The 24,838-nt window shown below is 37.9% G+C and overlaps 1 protein-coding gene across 2 annotated transcripts in view; it reads left to right on the top strand.

Annotated features, from left to right (window-relative positions):
- MRPL3 (mitochondrial ribosomal protein L3) overlaps positions 1 to 8,420 on the top strand; it is a 45,386-nt gene extending 36,966 nt beyond the window's left edge. For both annotated transcript variants that reach the window (XM_081302092.1, XM_081302091.1), the window contains exons 9-10: positions 1,397 to 1,474; positions 7,862 to 8,420. In XM_081302092.1, coding sequence (XP_081158218.1) covers positions 1,397 to 1,474; positions 7,862 to 8,014 — 231 coding nt within the window. In that variant the 3' untranslated portion in view covers positions 8,015 to 8,420. The remainder of the gene's footprint in view (positions 1 to 1,396; positions 1,475 to 7,861) is intronic.
- Positions 8,421 to 24,838: the final 16,418 nt, after the last annotated feature.

The following is a 24,838-nucleotide window of genomic DNA, read 5'->3' as shown; positions in this document are numbered from 1 at the left end:
TTTTACCCTTTTTTTAACTTACCAAAGCCCATCAATTTGTCACTCCGTGTGTGTGTGTGTGTGTGTGTGTGTGAGAGAGAGAGATTTCATTTTCTATAGTATTTAAAAAATATACTGAGCTATTGTTAAGTATCATCTATGGGTAAAATTTTTATTCTCAAAATATTTTATTTTCTCAGTATCATTTCTTGACCATTCTTTTCCATTTGTGTAATTTGTTTTCTCTGTGTGAAGATTGTTTTGGTTTTTTGTTTTGTTTTGGGTTCTTTTTAGTTATATGTGACAAAAGAATATACTATGACTTAATTATAAAAGCATGGAATATAATTTGTTCTAATTCAGTCCCCAGTATTTTCCCTTTGCCTGCCTTCCTCTCGCCTCCTGTTCCCTTCCCTCTCCGATCTCTCTACTATTGAATTACAGTTGAGTTTTTGTTTTGTTTTGTTTTGTTTCATTAGTGTTTTGTGGATGTACAAGATGGTGAAATTCACTGTGGTATATTCATACGTGTACATAGGAAAGTTAGGTCAGAGTCATTCCACTGTCTTTTCCTATCCTATTCCTCCTTTCCTTTTATTCCCCTCTGTCTACTCCACTGATCTTACTTTTATTTTTTTTTAATCCCTCCCCCCTTATTTTGGATTAGCTTTTAGATATCAGAGAAAACATTCAACTTTTGACTTTTGGGGACTGGCTTACCACAAGAGTCTTCAGACCCATCCATTTACCAGTGAATGCCATAGTCATTATGAATATCTTTTTGAAGGCTGCTGATCATCCCACTTATATTAGAAATTAGATCTAGTGAATTGTGAACTCCTAGTTCCTGGTTGCAACAAGCCAGTATTAACTAAGAAGAAAAATTGAATTTTCATTTGGCTGTTCTTAATGGTTCCAACAGAGTGCATTGAGATATTTGAGTAGTCTTCATCATTCGGATTTCTTGTGTTTTGTTTTGTTTGGTTTGGTTTGGTACTGAAGATTTAACCAATGGTGCATTACCACTACACTACATACCCAGCTTTTTGTTTTTTATTTTGAGACAGGGTCTCACTAAGTTGCTTAGGACCTTTCTAAATTGCTGAGGCTGGCTTTGAACTTGTGATCCTCCTGCTTCAACCTCCTGAGTTCATGGGATTATAGGCGTGCATCACCACATCCAGCCATATTTCTATTTTAAATGAGAATTTTCTATTTCTTCTGTAAGACATATCTGTTATGGTGTTATATTATAAATCATCAAATAGGATTTGAAGTTTTTCAGTTCTTTTTCAACATTTGAAGTGCTAATAATTTCATAGGTTACCTTCTCACCTTTTATAACATACTCTTTATTTTAATATAAGCATATTCTCAAATATTAACTCTTAAAGGTTGGTTTCATTTTATGTTTTAGGTGTGGAGAATAAACACAAAGCACAATATAATCTATGTAAATGGCTCTGTACCTGGACATACAAATTGTTTAGTAAAGGTATGTATAACTGTCTTTATTTTGTCTTGTTCATAGATGTGCCATAAATTCTCCTTTGACCCAAGTAGATGGGTGTTTTTCCAAATGTTTTCTTCTGCTTCTTAAAAGCACCTGGGGGTGGGGGGGAGCATTACAGAGTAATCTTAAGTCCTATGCCTATAAAAACAAGAACCTATGAAAGAGTAGAGCCAGTATGTAAAAGGATCTTTAGGACTATAAAGAAAATATTAGGTATTAAACATATTAAACATATTAAAAAGATAGTGCACCACAATTAAGTGGGGTTCATACCAGGGATGCAGGGTTGGTTCAAAACTAGGAATAGTAGGAACATACCTCAACATTGTAAAAGCTATATATGCTAACCCCAAGGCCAGCATCATTCTAAATGGAGAAAAATTGAAAGCATTTTCTCTAAAGACTGGAATAAGACAAGGATGTCCTCTTTCACCACTTCTATTCAACATCATCCTGGAAACTCTAGCCAGAGCAATTAGACAAAAGAAAGAAATTAAAGGGATACAAATAGGTAAAGAAGAACTCAAACTACCACTATTGCCAATGACATGAGTCTATATTTGGAAGATCCAAAAAATTCCACCAGAAAACTTCTAGAACTAATAAATGAATTCAGCAAAGTAGCAGTATATAAAATCAATACCCATAAATCAAATGCATTCCTGTACATCAGCAATGAATCCACAAAAAGAAATTAGGAAAACTACCCCATTCATGACTGCCTCAAAAAAAAAAAAAAAAAAAAAAATACCTGAGAATCAATCTAACAAAAGAGGTGAAAGACCTCTACAATGAAAACTACAAAACACTAAAGAAAGAAATTGAAGAAAACCTCAGAAGATGGAAAGATCTCCCATTCTCCTGGATAAGCAAAATTAATATTGTCAAAATGGCCATACTACCAAAATCGTTATAGAGATTTAATGCAATTCCTATTAAAATCCCAATGACTTTCATCATAGAAATAGAAAAGGTAATCATAAAATTTATCTGGAAAAATAAGAGATCCAGAATAGCTAAAGCAATACTTAGCAAGAAAAGTGAAGCAGGAAGCATCACAATGCCAGACCTTAAACTATACTGCAGAGCTACAGTAACAAAACTGGCATGGTATTGGCACCAAAATAGACTAGTAAACCAGTATTATAGAATAGAGGACATAGAGATAAACCCACATAAATACAGTTAAGTCATACTAGAAAAAGGTGCCAAAAACAATCACTGAAGAAAAGATAGCCTCTTCAACAAATGGTGCTGGCAAAACTGGAAATCCATATGTAGCAAAATGAAATTAAACCTCTCTCTCTCACCCTGCACAAAAATCAACTCAAAGTGGATCAAAGACTTAGGCACCAGAGCAGAGACCCTGTGCCAAATAGAATAAAAAATTAGGCCCAAATTTTCACCATGTTGGCCTAGGATCCGACCTCCTTAACAAGACTTCTAAAGCGTAAGTAAAATCAAGAATCAATAAATGGAATGGATTCAAATTAAAAAGCTTCTCAGCAAAGGAAACAATCAATAACATGAGGAGAGAGCCTACAGCCTGGGAGATATTTTTACCACATGCACCTCCAATAAAGCATTAATCTCTAGAATAAAGAATTCAAAAAACTTAACACCAAAAAAACAAATAACCCAATCAATAAATGGGCTAAGGAACTGAACAGACACTTCTCAGAAGAAGAAATATAGTCGGTCAACAAATATATGAAAAACTATTCAACATCTCTAGCAATTAGAGAAATGCAAATCCAAACTAAGATTTCATCTTCTGTCAGAATGGCAACATCAAGAATACAGGCAACAATAAATGTTGGCAAGGATGTGGGGGAAAAAGGTACACTCATACATTACTGGAGGGATTACAAATTGGTGCTACCACTTTGGAAAGCAGTATGGAGATTCCTCAGAAAACTTGGAAGGGAACCACCATTTGACCCAGCTATCCCACTTCTTGATTAATACCCAAAGGACTTAAAATCAGCATAGTACAGTAATGCAGCCACCTCAATGTTTATAGCAGCTCAATTCACAATAGCTAAATTATGGAACCAACCTCGATGTCCTTCAATGGATGAATGAATAAAGAAGATGTGGTATATATACAATGGAATATTACTCAGCTATAAAGAAGAATTAAATTATGACATTTGCCAGTAAATGGATAGAGTTGGAGAATATCCTGCTAAGCAAAATAAGCCAGTTCCAGAAAAAGTCCAAATGTTTTCTCATGTATAACTAATTAAAACAAATTTAAATTTTTTTTTAAAAAGGAAGATATTAGATTAAACTATTGCCAAAATATCAATGTATTTCTGTTCTTCCCCCCAAAAAAAAACAATAGTTTTATTTTTCTGAGAGTTATTTTGACAGAGAAACTAGAAATGTGTGAATTGGGAATTACAGAGTTCATCCAGAAAGGTGGATAGAGGTGAACACTTTAGTAAATAACAGTTTAGTAATTAGTGCTAGCACTGCTGATTACATCATTAAGTGTTTTCCTAAAATATGTATTTTTATTTTAGAAAAATTCAAAAAGTAAAGGAAAAAACCAGACATGTTGTACAGATAAATTTGAAGAAAAAACTATTTAACTCTCAACAACTTATTCCCATCAAATAAAATACAAAATTATTATTCCATCTGGGATTTAGGCCAACATAATCCAAATTCTGTCACTTCTGAGTTTTAAGTATTCTGTTCTGAAAATAAATTTGTAGTAGAAGTGATGTCAGTTATTTCTAGAAGTACACTCTTCGTTTATTTTCTAATAGCCGTGGAAAGAAAAAAACCTCAGGGTTAGTGTGTTGGCATTTTTTTGTTTTGTATTTTTGTGATACTGGGAATTGAACTTCTGTATCCGCAGCCCTTTTTATTTTATTTATTTATTTTTTAAATTTTGAGTCAGGTGTTCACTAAGTTGTCCAGACTGGATTTGAACTTGGGATCCTCCTACTTCTACTGTATCTTGGGTTATTAGGCATGTGCCACCATGACCAGCTAAACCTCAGTTTTCTTAAATTGGGTGTTTCGTTATATATTTTCTCATTTCTAAAGTGGGTTCCATTACTAGCATAAAATATGTATTTTTTAAATCTTACAGTAATTAAGTTTTGCTTTTTAAAAATCCCTTTCTGAAATACATCTTGCTTAGATTATTCTCATTTACTTTAAAGAAAAAAATTTATTGATGAATTTTTACAGATTTTTATTTTTTCCCTGAGTTTTCTTGTTTCAAAGTAAGCTTTCAGTCCCTAATAATCCAGTCATATATAACATTTTAAGCTTCATAATTCAGTGTATCCCTAGCTCTACATTCCAGATTTGTTACAGGATATGAAAACCAAAGCTTAATATAGGAAGAAAAAAATGATTACTTTCCGCAATAAGATTATACTGGATAGCACATTAATCTTTGAATATTCTCACGTATTCCTTTTCTGCCCGAGTGCACACCAGTTCTCCACTGGCTTTCTAGCTGACCCTTACCACTGCTGGGACTTCATAGGCCGCATAACCCCTTTGACCCCAGCAGGAGGAATAGGTCAACTGTCTGGGAAAACTATACTACATACAATGCTATTCTGGTCTCTTTGTTACAAATGGTTTATAACCAGCAATACTAAGTAGTCATATTTACCATCCACTTCAATAAATGATTGCTTCCAAAAACTCTATCCACTTTGTTAACCGATGATGGTTTGCTCTTATGAAAAGTATTCGGTAGGCACACTGAAGGCTAGAAAGAGGAGTCTGAATATATTTTGACACTTAGCTACATCCCCAGCCTAACTCTTAATACTTCGTGTTTTTATATAAAATTGATCTCAATTCCTTGTCATTGTAAAATTGTTTCCATCTTTTTATACTTTTTAATATATATTTGTATTTTTAGTGCATTATAGTTTTACATAATAGTGGGGTTCATGTTTTATATTTATAAATGCATAGCTAGTTTATTTTCTGCCTTTTTTAAGATTTGAATTACTACTTTTCATTTGTATCATAAATTTTCTTATAAAATCAAAAAATAAATAAATATATTTTGAGAAATGTCTACAGTTAACACTTGCAAATATATTAACAACAACCCTCTTTCAATAAAAAAAGAAAAAACTTTTGAGACATGTTGCCTAAATAATTGTCTATTGTCTGTCCCAAAGGTTAATATGTGGGTTTAGGGGAATATCTTTTGTGTATGCTTTTTAAATATCAACTGCTTCCTGAGTCTTTTCACTCCATTATTTCTATTCTAGTGAAAGCAGGTGAATGTGGCCCCCCCCCACCTTAGTAATGGGGATTGAGCCATTGGCTGGGGGCAGACAAATTTATTAACATTGCCTCACTTCTCAGGAAGTTTGCTGCCTCGAAGTTCTGGGCTGCCAATAACTTTGGCTTTTGAGATTCTAAAGTTAGTAAAGGTAGTCTAAAGAATGACCAACCTGTTTAGTTAGCATGAGTGCTTTCTTTATTGCTGTTTTGATTCAATGAATCTATTAAGAGAACCTAAAGAGGGCTGAGGCTGTGGCTCAGTGGTAGAGCACTTGCCTAGCACGTGTAAGGCATTGAGTTCGATCCTCAGCGGAAGGAAGGAAGGGAGGGAGGAATTGTGTCCATCTACAACTAAAAAAACGAAATAAAATTTAAAAAAAGAACCTAAAATTTCTCAGAAAAATGAGAAATTATACCCCATTTAATTCAATTGTATGATATGTCAAGATCATTGTATTGTCATGTGCAACTAATAAAAAAAATTTAAAAAAAGAGAACCTAAAGAAGTATTATTTACACATGATGTGCTATATGTTATTAAATACTACTTGTTTATGTTTGTTCTTATGTCCTAATACAGAATTGAAGTTTATTTCCATATTTGCTTGGTTTTAAAGGATGTGAACTAGGTTGCCAGAAGACAGAAATGTAAAATGAAGGGGATGAATAGTTGAAAGACTCTTGGCAAAGGCAGGGAAACAATAAAGCCAGGGTAAAATTACAGAAAAATACATACCATTCAGTCTTATACCCTTATTAAAGATGGACTGGAGACTTGGCTTTCAATTTTAGAATCACCAAGACAGAAATATGTACATGAGATATCATGTTTCAAATCAGTGAGTTATAGTACTGTAGCATTTATACTTAGAATATATTATCAGTGTTTCTGTTGTCTAAAATATTCCCCCAGTTAAGTGTTATTGGGATTTTTTTCCTACTTAAGGGCCAAGCCAAAATTAGTGAATTAGAAAATAATAAACAAGTTTATTTTCTTCTGGGCAATTTTACTGATCATTTCTTGGAATAATTTTAATGAGAGAGATTAAAATAAACCAAATTTTTTATATTTGTTCAGAGCAGCTGTGTAGTTACTTCAACTAAATTATTCATTTCTTAATTGCCAAAATGAATATGCCTTATTTTATTCTGTGTATATAATTACATGTTTTTTTTTTTAATTTCTTTCTCAATAAAGACTACGGAATGAGTCAGAAGCTTTGAAGAACCCAATAATTTTTCTAAAACTAAAACCAAACATTCTAGATCATGTCAATATCAGTACTAAATCATGAAATCATAGGCATAATTAGAATTTTTTAGAACATACAGAGTTAAAATCTATCATAGAGATATCAGTTCCTTATTGTTTTTGCTAAATATTATTCTCTTTAACTTCTCAGTAAGAATGCCATTTACTAAATATAAGCTAATTTTCTAAATAAAAGGTGATATTTTTAGTTATGTATTCTTAGATTAACAAAAATTTTATGTTTTAAAATCTCAGCTCAAAAAAAATATTCTATAAAATGTAGAAAATAAATTTATAAAAATAGACAATGTAAGTAAATAATAAAATGGGTAATTGTTAGGTATCAGGTTTATAGTTTATGTCAGCTCTTTATATTTGAAAAGTGAATCCGGATGTAGTTTATATTTGAGTAGAAATCTTAAAATATGATTTAACTATTGGACAGTTAATTTATGTTATGATAAAATATAAATTGATAGTAGGTGATTTTATTCTTATGAGGTAGCTGATTAACTAGAGTGAGATTGTTCTCTGTCATTGGATTAACTAGATTTATTGGAATTTAAAAGAATGCATTGATTGAGTTTTTTTTACTGTGCATATGTAATAGTTGTCATTTGTATCCAAAAATAATGTAGGAAAACATAATCTTTGGTTATAAATAATAGGTAAATATACTACCTCCTCCATCCTCCCCCAATAATAGGTAAAATAGATGACCTTCTCCCTACCTGAATGTAGGTCTTGCACATGCTAGGCAACTAATCCCCAGCACCATTACCCTACCATTAAGTAGCTTAATTGGTAGCACTTATTAATAAATTTTTGCCTTCTCCCCCCAGATCAGAGATTCTCATCTGCCTGCATATAAGGATTTCAGTAAAAATTTACCATTCCCTACTTATTTTCCTGATGGAGATGAAGAAGAACTACCAGAAGATTTGTATGATGAAAACGTGTTTCAGCCCACTGCACCTTCTATTACATTTGCCTAACTCATTGGACATGGCAGAATCGTACATATTCTGTGAAATTTAATGAGCCAAAGCAGTAATATTATATACTTCTTTTTTAGTCATAACAATACTATACCTGTCATCTTTGTCAAAGGGCATAAATATATCACCCCAACTGAATTTTTTAGAAAAATTCCCACATTAAATAAACCAGTTAAGTAGCTTGCATTTGCCAAATTGACAGTTTGTATATTAGCAAAATATTTGTAATTTGTGGACTTCATTTTTTTTAACTACATATTTCCTGAACTGTCTTACAGTGTTTATAAATTTAACTTTCGTTAAAGATTCATCATTGTTTGTAAAGGGGTGATTGTGAAACAGAAAGCCATATGGGGACTATGGTGTGACCTATTTGGATAAATAAACATTATCCTAAAATTTATTTTTTGCTTTTCTTCTACATTTTAGATCCTTAAAGGGAGATAGATTTTTACTTAAATTAAACATTTCTGTTACCAGTCAGAACTGTGGATAGGGAATACAGAGTCCAAGCACTGCCTGCTTATCTCTGGAGCCCCGCCAATGCTGTTGAGCAATTTTGAATGTAGAGACAATTCATTTCTCAGTGGTAGAGCCCTCTCGGGTTTTGATTTGAGCTTAAACCAGATTTACTAACTCAGATTTTGTCTTGAAGTGGGGAACCTTTTTGTAACTGAACTTCATTCAGTTAGACAATTGTTCCCACATACTTCATGTTAACTGAAAATAATAGGGAAAATACCGAACCTTATATAATTTTGTACTTCAGACAAACCAACTGATCAGACATCTGCTTTAAAGTTGCACTAAGTATTGGTCATCATCTTCCTTTCTAGGTCGCTTCCTGCTCCCACTACCTGCTGGGGTAGTGGAAACCTAAATAAATGCTAATATTGATTTGTCCTGTCTCCACAAAGGCACAGGTAGTGGTGAATCTGGTGATGTCAGTTGTCACACTAAACTCAGTGAAAGCATTTCTTACACATGACAAACGTAAGGGTATATTTACAAGAATAATAAGTATTTCAGAGTCAATAGTAGTGCTTTTTCAAACCTTCAGTGCTTAAGTTCAGACAAGGACTAGAATCTAAGGATGACTTCCATGGCTTCTTTCCACAAGTAAATTTGAATGAAATCTGAACTATGGTCTGTTTTTCTTTTTTTTAGTGTAAGAAGAGTTAGAACACACTCATACACACAAGCAATCAAGGGTTCCTGATGTTACAAAGTAATTTCCACCAGTCTGCAGGAGCATTCACATTCAGCAGCTTATGTTGATTGTTTCAATAGTTGAAAGAACCACTCTTTGAAAATAGATGTGTCAAAATGAGAGCCTTGGGCTGGGGATGTGGCTCAAGCGGTATTGCGCTCGCCTGGCATGCTCATGGCACTGGGTTTGATCCTCAGTACCACATAAAAAATAAAAGATGTTGTGTCCACTGAAAACTAAAAAATAAATATTAAAAAAATTCTCTCTCTCTCTCTCTCTCTCAAAAAAAAAAAAAAAAAATGAGAGCCTTTCCTATTTCTGGCAAAGCTGGACCTTCATCCTAGGTCACTGTGTCACAGTGAAAACCCAATGTGGGAGGAAAGAACAGCATTCGGATTACTGACCTGCACCTGTTTGGGAGACCTGGGACAAGTATACTGTGATTGCCTTTAAATGTTTGTGTTACTTAGAGTAGAAACACAAAGTCAGCTTCTTGTGGCATTGAGTCTTGTAAAATTGTCTCCTAATCTGCAGTGTGATGTCCTCCCACCATCTACCTTGTTTGCTTTTTCATGGCTGATTCTCTTGGTAGAATATGCATTACTCCAAAAATGTTCACTGCTGTTTTGCCTGAATTCCACCACCATGGAAGTTCTCCCCACTTTTGCGGAACTGTGGCTAGAACAATGGACTTGTGCTACTTAACGTGTTTTTATAAATAGATTTAGAGTGGAGCAGTTTAGTGATGAGGTAGGACATGTTGCTAATACTGTTTTGCTGAACTGCTGAACCCAGAAACATTTGAAGACAGGCAGACAAAGTAGTAGGTCACCATGCTGTGAGGCTGCCTTGGGCAGAATAGTGCCATTTCATGGCTTCCTGTTTTCTATATAGGAAGAAGAACTTTACAACAGACACTGTCCAATTAGTCACAACAAACCATTCCAATTTTACTGCTGTATGTGACAATAGTCTGAAAGCATGCCTTACCAGACAGATGATTACTGCCATTCAGATTCTGCCTCCAGCAATTGCCTAGGATTCCCTGAAATGGGAGGACTCAAAGTATCCTTTGGCCCCTCAGAAAACAGCCAGAGGACTAAGTATGCAAGGTCTCGAGCCTCAATTTCATCATTTGCTTTTCTGCTTTTAAATGCTATTTGCAAGGAACTTAACAGCAGTCTGTGTCACACGTTGTTTTTCATTCTTTTTAGATTAATGAGGTGGTCTGCTCAAGTTGGATGGGCCAAATTAATGAATGCAGTTTGTATCATCAAAAAAAGCAAATCAATGATTTTCAGCTGGCCAAAGAATCATGGTATAGGAGGTATGTGAGGAAATAATGTGAGGTCAGTAATCCGAATGCTGCTCTTTCCTCCCACATTGGGTTTTCACTATGACACAGTGACTTAGGATGAAGGTCCAGCTTTGCCAGAAACATTTTGACACATCTGTTTTCAAAGAGTGGTTCTTTCAACTACTGAAACAATCAAAATAAGCTGCTGAATATGAATGCTCCTCCTACAGACTGGTGTAATCTTGATTCTCCAAAAGCAGACTATAAGCACCAAGTATATTTTGCGGCATTTAGAAAATGTGTTGTTTTGAAGGGAAAAAAAGATAAGACATCCATCAAGTTTTGACATTACACTGAATTTGTTTTATTTGGGAAGGAGCTAACTAAACACTCCATCACAAAAGTCCTGACAAAGATACGTGGATGACTGTATTAATGGGACTGTGTCAGAAAGGAATAATAATAAATGGATTCTGTGAGCATCTAACATAAATTTCCTTATCTAAAGTAGTGGTGTTTAAATGATGAAGCAAAGATGGCATCAGAGTCTCGGGCTGACTGTCCATTTTATTCTAACTGCCAAAGCATGGAATCTGATCTCACTGCTCTGTGATCTTCCCCTCCCCAAACGTTTTGACAGGTTGCTAATAACAGCCAGCCTGCTGCTAAAAATCACCATCGGTGAAGGAACAGAGGTGACAATATCCACAGAGGAAATGGATATTTAGGAAAACATGAATGAAAGCTGAAGGAATATATAAAAAAAAATCGGTAAAATAAACAATTAAGGCTGGTGGGGTAGCTCAGTGGTAGAACATTGGCCTAGTATGTGCAAGGCCCTGGGTTCCCAAGCCCTGGGTTTAGTCCCCAGCACTGAAGAAAAAACAAAAAAGGAAAGGATCTATTATATTAAGAAAGTTAGTTTCCTGTATGTCAAATAGGCAGCGTCTCCTCACCTGGCTCATTTCCCTTTCCCTAGTCCTTAAGTAAGCAATAAGGAAGACTCTGCTATGAGAAGGTTGACTTGATGATCCAAAATCCTATTAGACAACACTTACCATAAAGGCTCAAGGTTCTGTGGCCCAGGAGCCATGAAGACTCACATTTAGGATGAGGTCAAGAGGAGGCAAAGAACACCTCAGACACAGGTAATCTCCACAGTTGTTCACAGAGGTACTAAGTGTTACCTTCACCTGACACAGTTCACTCTGACTGCAAATTAACACCTCATAGCTTTTAAAACCGCAAGCCAGTGTTTCCAGAATCTTAGTGGGTGGGGAAGGATCCAGATTCTGGTTTTTAAATCTCCTCAGGTAATACCAATGTACAGTCAAAAGGCTAAAAACCACTCACCTAAATCAATATGCTGTACAGACAGATAAGGGATTTATGGAACCCAGGCCAGTTCATTGGGAATCTCCCTACAGCAATTCAAATTGGAGAAATTTTTATAAAAATGTAATAAGAATAACATTTATATATGTATAGTACTTTGCATTTTAAGGTTTTTTTGTTCTTGTGAGAGTATTCTTTTGGGAAAATGCCCAACATCCTGTGAAACTATACAAGTGTTAGGTATATCATCAAGTGTGTTAGAAAAAAAAAAAAGCAGGGTAAAAGGACAAGGACTTGTTAGTGGCTGACAAAAACCTTTATTTTGAAGTGTTATTTAATCTCATACGTAAATATGTGTTGTATTGGTTTTGGTTGCTTTTAGAAATGTGTTACTCTATACTTCAGTATCTTGAATCGATGATAAAATCACCGGTGAAACAAGCAGTCAATCTTGCCTGAAGTTTCAAAATTACCATTATCATATTTGCTCTTCTACTTCTTTGTCTTGTCCAGCACTTGCAGCAAGTATCAAAAATTTAGGAAGAATTGAAAAAGAATCTGTGCAACTTCTTCTAAAAATTAGGCCAGATCAAGACTACTACTATTTTTATCACCAAAATGCTTTAGACATCTTCGGAAAAGCTGGCATGAAGGTAGAGAATCCTGAGTGTGGGGTGACATTACACCAGCAGATCCTACAAGTGGACTTAACCATTGAATCCTCCCTCCCAGGCCTCATCAGGGGCCCCTCTGCCTTATGACCTGAAGATAGAAGTCAACCCATGTGGCATGTCACAGTATCAGATGTTTTGCACGTAGTTACATAATCCTCAGCCATCCTGCCAGGTGGTTATTATCTCTGCTTTATAGATGAGCACTTTGAGACTTAGAGATTATGTAATTTTCCAAATATATAGTAAGCGGCTAGTCTAGAAAACACTGAAGTTCCCCTTAGCATTCCAAGTTTGAGCCCCAGCTTCCATTCACTCAGGTTTTCTACTCATTCTGGTAAACAACCACTGAGTAAAGCCTTCTCTTCAGCTGTAGGAAGACAGTAGGCATGGCTTAGGCAAATTTTCCTGGAGTTCTTCATGCATCAGATAGAAAAGGTGTGCATCATGAAAGTTACATACCCCACTTTTCACCTTTCTCCCATCACCTACAGTGGAAAGGGAGCTGCAAGAAGATTGGTTTACCAGCGCTAGCCTTCTTCAGAGGACAAAGGAAGGGAACATGTGGGGCACAGCGGTTCACAAAGGCAAGTCTTACATTGGCTGCGTGCTACAACCTCACAGCTTTTAAAAACCCAGTCCAACGTTTCCAGAATCTTGAAGGGCTGGGAAGGACTCTCCTAATAGAGTGTGAGGAAAAATGGAACTTGAATATGGGGTAGTTGACCACTGGAATGTGAAACTCTGGTTCATGTTATTCCTGTTTATAGTTGAGTGAAATCGATGTGTCTATCAGCACTCTTCACCATCCTCAAAGAAGGTTGAGTATATATTTGAGGGTTTGCCAGCTGTTGATGGCAAACAGAAAATATGGATAAAAATTTCTGCCCTTTCACTCCAGGTTGCTGGTCAAGAGAATTTTAGTAGCCTCACAGTCAACTCCAAAACCAGATCTAAGCCAGGGTTTTGAGCTTGACTAATAGATATTGACTACACCTGCAAATACCTTCAGGCAATAACACATTATATGAAACCTTCTTTAAGAAAACAAATCCGGAGTTTCCAGAGTATCAACAAGATCACATCAACTACAACTGCTGAGCTATTTTTCTCAAAAATAAGGATAAGTGTCTGAACTTTTCAAGATGTGAGAGCTGAAGGTTCCACCATTTCTCCATAGAGATTTTACCATTCCTTATTCGCTCATCTGCCTGTGGAATTATTTGTCTGATCAAGGACTGGGTCTTCCTTGTTACCTCCTAGGCTCTTATATTGAGAAAAGCATAGTTTTCTGTTTTTACTGAGATGATAAAAAAGATAAATTCAGAAAACCCACTGCATGAGTAAATACAGAATCATGAAAAAAAATCATATGGGCTTAATGCCTAGTTTGATTGTTTTATTTGTTTTTAAAACTCTTATAAAGAAAAGAAGGCATAAAATTTATTATATGCCTAAGGCCTAGATATATTAGATTACCCCTGTTTGATTTCAAGAGGACACCAAATAAAAGGAATAATGAGATTTTTTAAATTAAAAATGTTTTATTTTGTATTATGAAGATAATGTTTATTAGAGAAAATTAGAAAACAGAAGTTAAAAACAAAGATAAACTTCATGATCCCATCGTGCCGTTTACTGACTGGTGACATTTTGTAGAACTTAGATCTATAGATGTATATGTATGTAAAATAGAATTATACTATGCATGTTATTTTGTAGATTTCTTAACTCTACAATACATTTGTTCAATGTCATTAGGTCTGTCTTTTGGGGGATAGGGTTTTGTTTCATTTTTGTGATTAGAAGCAGTGTTATGATGGAGGGCTTCACAGCTTCTTTAACAGTTTCTTGGACATTATTTTCTTGAGTAAATTTCTGCAAATAAAAAGACTGGATTAAGGAATATGTGAGACTGAGTTGCTCCTCAGAAAGATTGTACCAAGTTAAATGTTTTCAAAGTCTCCTCTATTTACTGAGAAAAAAAAAATATTGGGTCCCCACTCCCTGCCATGAGACGTGCATGGACTTCCCCCTTAAGCCTTCACTTCCTTACCTAATTTCTTTCTCAACTTGCTGGGGTGACAAGGCCTAGCCCTCATTTCACTTTTCTCCCTCATACTGCCAAGGTACCGCCATACCAACTTGGGACTTCCTGAATCATGAGAATGAGGTAATGCTCTGGATGAAGTTATTAGACCACTAAGTACCAAGCGGGAAGGAATGCAAAAGCACCCCTCAATTCAGCTGTGGATAGTGTTAAGTACAAGTGTCTCCATCAGGAGCCATTCCAATCCTCGGGAAGAATACATCCCTACTCAGCCAGGTGGCGGAGGCTGGCCTGCTGGTGGAAGATGGTGTTCCATGGGGCGGTACTGCAGCAGCACCAACACTTTACAACCACAGCTGTGTGTATCTCTGTATTGTCACAGCCCTGATGCAGAGGACATTCAGTTCACAGGGGGCTGCGTGACACGGTCCCACCAGGGAGAAATATTGGAAAATCCTTCTCCCTCCTCTCAAAAAGAATATGATCACTTGAATCAAGTGATATTGAATCCTTTATGTGTGTCTTCCTTGACTCCCCCAAACTGTAAAACTATTTCTAGCCTGGTTTGTGGGTCCAGAATCTCTCCCCACTCCATCTTTCCTATCCAACCAGCAATGAAATAATTAGTTATATATTTTCAGGAACATACACTTTTGCTATATACGTGGCTCTTATGGTAGGTCATACTGTCTTTCAAAAGAAGGGAAAGGCATGGGGAGGAGGCAGGGATAGAGGCTTTTGTGAATGACTACTTTGAAACTAGAATTGTGAGTCTCAGGTCCCACTTGAATTTCCTTTAATTCCTTTCCATTTATCCAGAACAAGATGGACATAATAAATGTTCATTAAATTATTGTTCACTGATGATTTAAATCGAGAAATTAAAAGAACATGGGAGGTAATGTTTCCCAAATAGAAGCAGAGCAGTTACACAGGCCATTTCTCCCCACGAGATGCAGGATGCCTCCTCCTGAAGGCTCCAGCCTGATCTAACAGAGAGTGGTCCAGACCACATCCTAGGGCCCCTGATTCTGCCATTGCTTACACTAACACAAACTGAAGTCTCCAAACAGACTTGACAGATTCCCGAAGGTGCTGAAAAGCTGATAAAGGCTAAGAAAGGAGCTGAGCTCACCTGAGGCCCATGCATTGTGCAGCCGGTGTTGTCTGATGATCTTAATTGTTCATTGCAGAGCACAGAAAGCAAAGGTCTGCACACTTTCCTGTGACGCCCCTGCAAGTCTCTGTCCTTTCCAGGCGGTTCTGTTCAGTGGGGCAGGATTTAAGGAGGGAAGCATTCATGAAAAGGTAAAAGCCAGACATACCTTTTTCCTGATTTATGTGCTTCTATCTAGCATAAATAAGAAATAATCTCCCCAGCCTATACAGTAACACATTATGAATTAATCATCTTAACATTTTATTAAATCACATCATCAAACTTTCATTTTCCAGCAAGCACTTTAGCTCTGGTGTGTTAAGCAGGCATCCTATTTCTATTCTTCTACCTCTGATTATTTTATTTGCTTTTCTCTGGTCTGGTTTTCCATCTCTGTCCCCTTATCTACCACAGTGCCTGGCAGGTGACATGTAGACACCCCAGAAGGTTTATCTGATAAATGAAATGAACATATTAAAACATCCTTTTGTTTCTTTTTCCACTTCCTAGATTATTTCATTTGCTTTGCTCTTGGTTGATGGCAGAGCCACAGCGATATCCTTGTGAAGGTTTAGTCATTCTAGAATCCCACAGAGTAATAGCACATCTGAATATTCTGCTTATTATAGAAGATATGCTCATTAGAAGTGTTATTGGCTGGCTTGAAACTTGAAGAAATGGAGAGCATACTTGCTACTGATAAAAAGACTAGATATTGTAAAAATTGCCTGTCACTTATAAATTTGTAGGTTCACTGCAGATACATCATAATTTAATTCCACCAGGGTTGAGGGGATTAGTTAAGAATAAAAGGCATGGGGGTATAATTTTATTAAAATGGTAAAATGTAAAATTCATCCAGAATAATAAAGTCATGGGAGAAAGACTCATCTTTCCAGTCTCTAAACTCCGCTGTAAGAATGAACAAATTCTCATGTGGTACAGTCAATAATAACTAGATTTATAAATCCGAGCAAATACAGAAACATACTTTCAAAAGTCAGTGTATTAGGGCTGGGGCCTGGGGCTCAGTGGTAGAGCGCTTGCCTAGCATGTGTGAGGCACTGGGTTAGATTCTCAGCACCACATATAAATGAATTAGTAAATAAAATGAAGGTCCATCAACAATTTTAGAAATATTTTTAAAAAGTCAGTGTATTGATTTTAACAGTTGGAAAATGGAAATCTATGGGCCCATACTGGTAGTATCAAGTAAATGGGGGGGGGCTGTTGGTCACAGTAGTTGGATAAATATGAAAAGAGCACTAGAGTTGGAAAATTCAGCTTTCTTATTAACTTTGTATCGTTTTTCAACCATCATGGTAAAAATCGGTTCAGACAATAGACATCAATGAATACTAACTACATGGAGGGGAAAGGACAGGTGAATTTTGTTGGGAAGCAGCATATTTATTTGTAAGGTCTTAAGGTGTCTCCCTACAAATTGCTTATTAGTTGAAAGGGAGATGTGCTAACTATACTATACAGTGACTACGAGGTGGTCAAAATTTGTATGACCAGTGAGGGTCAGACAACTGTCATATGCCACCAAATATGACAGAATGAAGAGATAACCTACTTATGTAATATCCCACCTGGGAAGGCATAACCTAAATCTACCATTAGAAACATAGGAACATCCCCCTTGAAAAAGAGGGCAGTAGGGAGAGAAGGTATTCTTCAAAAACATCAATTTTCATAAAAGACATATATGCCAGAATAAAAAAAAACATTAAAGAACCAACCATGACAACTAAATATACACTTGACGTTAGACTAGATTCTGTAGTGGACCAATTGATAAAGCTGGAATATGGACTTCAGATAAAAATATTGTGTCAATGTCAAGTTGACTTAAATGGTATAACCTGCTATAGTTATATAAAAGAAATTCTTATAGATGACAGATACATAGATAGATGATAGGCATCTGATAAATAATAAAGCGAATGGGGACCAAAGTTTATTGGTAGATAAATATGGGTAAAAGGCTTTTGTATCTCAACTGCAACTTGTCTGTAAGTTTGAAATTATTTCCAAGCAACTTTTTTAGGAATACATAATTATGTTTTCATTTATATGAAGCTCAAGAGTAAGCAAAACTAATAGATAGTGCTATATATCTAAATTGAAACTAGCAGTTTACCTCCACAGTGGAAGGAAAAAGGTATCAACTGGGAAAGACCTCACAGAACTCAACTGTGATAATGAGAATGCTTTCCGTCTTCATCTGGGTAATTGCTATGAATGCATATGTTTATATGTAAAAATGTATTAAGGTGTTCACTTAAAATTTGTGCACTTATATTTGTTAGACCTCAACTAAGTATTAAATTTCAAACTTTTTTTTTAAATTAATTATGAGTTGAGCTCAAGTCATGTGTTTGGAAGAATGTGAAATGGAAAGTGGTGGATACCAGGAAGGGGCCAATAGCTGAGGTGAAAAGAGGGTAATGGAATGATGGCAAAGGAAAACCTTCTTCAAAGTTTACCTCAGAAACTTCATAGATGAAATAATTAATCTATTCTAAAGCACCATGGGCAATAGAATGGTTTAGCTTTACTCATCAAAGCTTATGGAATTCTAAGTCAGTGAAGGATTGGCAGAGGTCTTGGTTAGGAAGGATCTCCAGGAGGCTGGAGCTGGAGCTTCCAAGGAAATATAGGAGTTGGAGAGGAAAATAAATATATAGCATAATTCTTCCTGATTTCTCTTCTGTGATCATTTATATTGACTTTTGTGTTTTGTGAGCTTTCATTTGAGACCAGTTTGGTCTTGTTTTTAATGCACAAATATAGAACTGAAAAAAGTCAAATCCATGGGAGGAAGAAATAAATGAGAATATATTATCTCTCTGAGGAAAAGCTTTTGAAAAGGACTATGATGATAGATTCTCAAAACTGAGGCTTCAAGACTGTACCCCATCCAGAGCAAAACCACACTTCTCTGAGTTCTCTCTCCACATTTCGTAACACAAGTTTAAATCCTATAACCTCCTCCTAAATCGCTCTTTCTGAGATGCCTCCTGACCTCTTGTGATGTGTTGTGCAGCAAGACACCAAAACCAAAAGAACTTGGTTTAATTACAGTGTATTGCCAATGGTCTTGGACTGAGGGATATCGACAACCCCCCATTTAACAGTTAAGAAAACAGGCACGGAGGGGTTAAATAACTCACTTAAGATCACACACACCTACTATCAATGGTCCTCAATCTTAACTGCCCATCAGATTCTCTGGAGATGGGGTTTACGTATTCATATACTTTTAATTCTTCCCATGGTGATAGGCAACCAAGAAACATAGATGATGTCTATAGCAGCATTTGTCCAATTTTAACATCCCTATTTATCAGGATTAAATGCAGATTCTGACTCAGGAATTCTGTGTGGAGCCTGAGATTCTGCTTTTCTAACAAGCTCCCAGGTGATGCTGATACTGTTGGTCCACAGACCACATTTTGAACAACAGGGCCTAAAGTTCCTTACAGCTCCATAACACTGCCTTCCTAGAAAAGTGCTTTGTTTCTCTATCAAAAAAGTAATCTATTTATTCATTTATGGAGTCCCTATAGTTCATTGAGCGCTACTAGCTCCTGGGAATCCAGCAATAAAACAGACAGAAAATGTCTCTGCCCACACAGAGCTTACTCTCTAGGGACTGAGAGGAAGAATTAGGCCATCCAATCCAAGCAGAAAGTCTAGGGACCTTCGATCAGATACCGTACTTCCACTCTCGCTTCATGATCCGGATGATGCTGGGACCTCCATATCTTCTTCCAGCATCAACATTTCATTATTTGGCTGTCTCCTAAATAGCATGATATGGGGAATCATATTTATTTCCAGAAGCATTTGTTTGCTAAAATAGCATTTCGTGTAGGTGGAAAAGAAAATCAATAAATTCAAGGTCATGAAAATAGAAACAGTGTTGTTATTTTTTTAAAAAATAGCCACTGTAATGGAATTTAAGAGAAAGTTATTTAGCATCCTCAGATAATCCCCCCCAAAGATTATCAGTTTTAAAAAGTAGGTCAGATTCAGGGACTACGTGTCTCTGGACTGTACCTATAACAAGAGAAATGAGAATGTTTTCATTGCTCTTGCATTCAAATGGCTTTGACATGCAATTTTAATTACTCTTCAAAAGGCAGTGTATGTCTGCTGTTGGGAGCTTAGGGAATTTGTTAACCCTGACTTTTTTTTTCTCCTGAATGTCAGACATGCAGAGCCCATTTATTTTACGCTGGAATTTTCTTTCTCTTAATGTTTGGTCAACTGTTTGGAGTGAAAAAGAGAAAAGCAGTCCTCTTCGCTTAGAAGCTTGCCCAGCACTGTCACCTGGCCTTGGTGTTCTCCCATTAGGGACAACATTTTCACAGAACAGCAATGCCAGTAAAGGTCACTCTGTGATCTGTAGGGGTCAAGACCAAAACAAAACCACTCAATGATCACTTCTGAACACAGATAAAACATGAACCACAGAAGGACAAACATCCCCAATCCCCTCCAACCTCAGCTTGGCCTGTTCCTCCCTTCCAGATGAGCTGTAGACAGGCACTCCGCCATAGGATTCTCTTGGCGCGTGCGGTGTCCACTCAAGACACAACCTCTAGACTCCTGATCCCTACTACACACACTTCTCTGGGCCCTACTCCCTGTCCTTCTGACCCTGTGTGCCTTGATCTTATTGAAAGGAAAGCCTGGCATTTCATCTCCCCCAGGCCTGTCCTCAGCACCGGAACGTCACTAGAGAAGTTCACGCCATGTAAGTCCATGAGCTTACCTGGGACACAGTGCAGGATATTTTCCTGGTGGTGAAACTGAGCAGTGTCAAAATCTAGGGCCAGGGAGAAGAATTTGAGATGGAACTGAGGAGTCTGAGGGGAAAGAACAAGAAGCAAAGAGGAAGCAGGAGTTGGGTATGTCCCCCCCCCCCAGGAAGCACTGACTTCCAGTGGAAGAAACTGGCAGTTAAAAGCTTTGGGTATGAAGGGCACACATCCTTTGTTAGGGTGTAATCCTCCCCTCCTCAAATCTGAGTTGCTGCATATATAAGCCCTCTACGATATTTTTCAAAAAGGGGTTTATATAAGATGAAAGCCATACCAGTTAGTTGTGCATACAGGGAAGGGGAATCCCATAGTGGCTGAGTCTGTGATATTATTACACCAGACCATGAGACCAGCACAGAATCTTTCCTCTACCTCTGGCTCATCCTTCACCCTGTCCTTTGCTCTCATCTGTCTTTCATGACTTGAAATATCTCTGCTTCTCTTATTCGAGGCCACTGTGGTCTTCCCTTCATAGTCCCCAGTCACTGCCTCTTTCTAAATTCATCATTAGTGGCAACAAGGGAAGCATCTGTGCTGAAGTGGAAATCTCAGAGCATGTGTGTGGGCGCTCCCACAAAGCCAAGAAGCATTCTTTCTTGTGGAGTGTGTTAGTCAGCATCGCCTCGCTGTGACCAAGATACCTGACAAGAACAACTTAGAGGACAAAAAGGTTGTTTTGACCCATGGTTTCAGAGGTTCAGTCCATGGTCAGATGACCCTGTTCCTCTGGGCCCAAGATGAGGCAGAACATCATGGCAGAAGGATATAGTGGAGAGGGCTGCTTTCCTCATGCCAGCCGGGAAGCAGAAAAAGAAAATGGAAGGGGCTTTAGGGAAGATGAACCGTGCACGGTACGACCCGCCTCCTCCAGCCATGACCCACCTGCCTACAGTTACTGCCCAGTCAGTCCATTCCAACTAGGATGGATTGATTAGGTTACAGCTCACATATTCTAATCATTTTACCACTGGCTATTCCCAATGAACACAGGCGCTTTGGGGGAACATCTCTTAGCCACAGGGAGTGTGGTAGGCTGAGTAATAGCCCAGAAAAGATGTACATGCTTTGATCCCTGGGACCATGAATGTTACCTTTCATGGCAAAAAGACTCACAGATGTGATTCAATTAAGGGTCTTGAGGATTATCCAAGAGGGCCTGAAATGCACTCACTTGTATCCTGCCAAGAAGGCAGAGAGGTGACAGACGGTAAAGAGAAGGCAAAATGACCACAAAGGCAAGATTGGTACGATACAGCCACAAGCCAAGGAATGTGGGCAGCTGCCAGAGCCAGAAGAGGCAAGGAACAGATCCACCAGAGTTTCCAGAGGAAGCACAGCCCTGCCAATACCTTGACGCAGAATTTTGTGCCCTAGGACTGTGTTGTGGAAGCCACTGAGTGTGGGATAGTTTGTTGGAGCAACCCTAGAAAACCAGTCCAGGGAGGCACCCACCTTTCTCCTGGCTTCCCCAAGTTGCAGCAGCCAAAATGTAGAAGCATCCTGCCCAGGTCCGGGACCAAAAGGTAGAGGGCGCTGGTGAGCAACCTGCCCTGGAGCACTGGAGTGAAGGCTGGACACAGAAAGGAAAATCAGCCCGCAGCCAGCCAGCTCTCGGCCACTCTTCCTGCATCTCCACTCCAGTCCTGTCCTTGGTGGCCAGGTGTCTCCACCCAACAGAACTCAGAATGAATCCAGAAGCCCTCAGCTACAAAGTAGCATTTCTTTGGATTGGAGGCGCTTTGGGAGTAGGCAAAGTTTTCAGGGAATGCCTTCAGGGTAGGAGACCTTTCCTGAAATGTCAGGGCCTGTGCAAACTTCCAGCATTCACTCAGACAAACAGAAGAGCCTGGAGGGAGAGGAAGGCCAGGTGAGTTGACACTGCCCAGCACTGTTGAGAAGTAGCTGGAAGCAGCAGGGGCTCAAACCTTTCCCAGAAATGATCACTGAGTTCGACAGGTGCCCCAGAATAAAAACTTTCAACTGAATAAAAATGTTTCTTGTGTCTGAGACCTACTTCTTCCCCAGACTAGTGTGGATGGAAAAGAAAGAAAAATAAAAAGTTGTCAGTGTGTGGGAGTCATGCTATGCCTAACAGGAGTGTTAGGTCTTTAAACAAACAATTCTTTTTTTTTTATTTACTTTTTTTGGTTGTTATTATAGATAGACAGAATACCTTTATTTTATTTTTATGTGGTGTTGAGGATCAAACCCAGTGACTCATACATGCAAGGCAAGCACTCTGCCTCTAAGCCACAATCCCAGCTTTTTTTTTTTTTTTTTTAAGTTGTTATTGCTGGGTTCTGTGGCACTTACCTGTAATCTTAGCAATGCAGGAAGCTGAGGTGGGAGGATCACAAATTCGAGGCCAGCCTCAGCAACTTAAGCCAAACCCTTTCTCAAGATTATATAATTATATAATATATAATTATATGATATATAATTAAAATATATATATATATTAAATATATAATTAAAATTTAATATATAATTAAAAAAACAAACCATACACCCATGGAGGTTTTTTTTGCCTCCACCAATAGTTAATGTTTCTGTCTTTCTTTTGCACCAGTTTTCAATCAGAAAGGACTACAGTTCTCCACCATCCCCTCTTCAGAGAGCTGGTGCCTGATCATGCAATTAGACAAGGCCTCCTTCTTCCTGGCTCACCAGGACTTTACCCAGTTTTTATTTTCATCAAGCCCTCATTACACTCCAAACGTATGCGTTTCTTTATTGCTTCCTCTTCACTAGCTCCAGGAGGGACTTTGCCTGTGGCCCACACCCAGATGGACCGCACCACAGATAAATATCAGTGGAGTGACTTAATTGAGGTGCTGAATCGCTGGGATTACAGGCGAGCGCCACCGAATCTGGCAAATAATATATGCTTTAAAAAAAAAAAAAAAGGATGAAGAATTATTGGCTTAAAGATCTAAGACTCCCCTGGGCACAGCATGCCTCCACACTCTGGGAACTTTTTAAATTTTTCTTTTCCATCCACACTAGCCTGGGGACACATTTGTTATGTTCCCTTTTCTATTAAGGCCGTATCTTGAATATTTTTCTTATGCCTATTTAGTTGTTAGCCTGCGGAAAATATGATTAACATGTAGTTTCTTCTGAAAAACAAAAGTAGAAGCCAGATTTCCCGGCATCCTCCCCACACAGCGCTCCTACTCTGAGAGCCCACTCCAGGCTCCTGTCTGCTCTCTCACCTCCTTCCTGACCTGCAGTCAAGGCAAGGACGTCATGGTGGGGAAAAGCGGGAGGAAGGGGTGGAACATTGATACAATACAAACAAACTTTGGATCAAAGGTGCCAAGTATTGATGTCAACGTGGAAAATGTGAAAACTCAGACTTTATCAGCTGATTCTCATTATCCAAAGATTCTGTTATTTGTCCTAGCAGACTCACTAAATGTCAAGGCAACCGCAAGGTCGGTAGTCACAGGCTTTCAAGGTCACTGCTGATGGTTTGCAGAGCAGCAAAAAACCACCTTGACTCACATCAAGTGTGCACATTCCCAGCACAAATCCCTGAGGTCGGGCAAGGGGGGGCTCTGCCGCCTCCTTCTGGCTCTCATTCTAGCAGCAAGGCTGTATTCCACATATCCAAGTTGATGAGCTTGTTCTTGGTGATGCTGCTGTAGAAATTGGCCCCAGGCATAGTGCTTAAATGCAGTCCAGCGGTCCTCAGCATAAGGTGGCTGAGGATGTGCCTCACAGAAGAAATACATATGTTAGGTGAGTTTAGTACAGGCGTGAGTTGCAGTGCCCTTGGCTGTGAGTTGTGTTAATGAACAAACAATATATGAAGTTTTCTTTAAACAGAAACACACAGCTGGGCTCAGTAGTGCACACCTGTAATCCCAGCATCTCAGGAGGTTGAGGCAAGAGGATTTCGAGTTCAAAGCCATCCTCTGCAATCTAGCAAGGCCTTAAGTGACTTAGCAAGACCCTGTCTCAAAATATTTTTTAAAAAAAAGGGGGGGGGCTAGTGGTTGTGGCTCGGTTATTAAGCATGCCTGGATTTAATCCCCTTACCAAAAAAAAAAAGGAAAAGAAATGCGTGTGTGTCTGTGTGTGTGTGTGTGTGTGTCTGTGTGTGTGTGTGTATGTAGCTCAGTGGTAAAGTGCCCCTGGGTTCAATCCCAGTATAAATGAATTGATTAATTAAATAGAAACATATGCGAAACAAAATTCTGTATTGATTGGTTGAAAAATGTTGGGACCAGAAGATCAGGAACCCAACCCTCTATAATCA

This window comes from Spermophilus citellus (assembly GCF_964194105.1).
Source record: "Spermophilus citellus genome assembly, chromosome: 7".
NCBI lineage: Eukaryota > Metazoa > Chordata > Mammalia > Rodentia > Sciuridae > Spermophilus > Spermophilus citellus.
The sequence above is the reverse complement of the archived record's forward strand: the minus strand, read 5'-3'. Positions and strand labels throughout refer to the sequence as shown.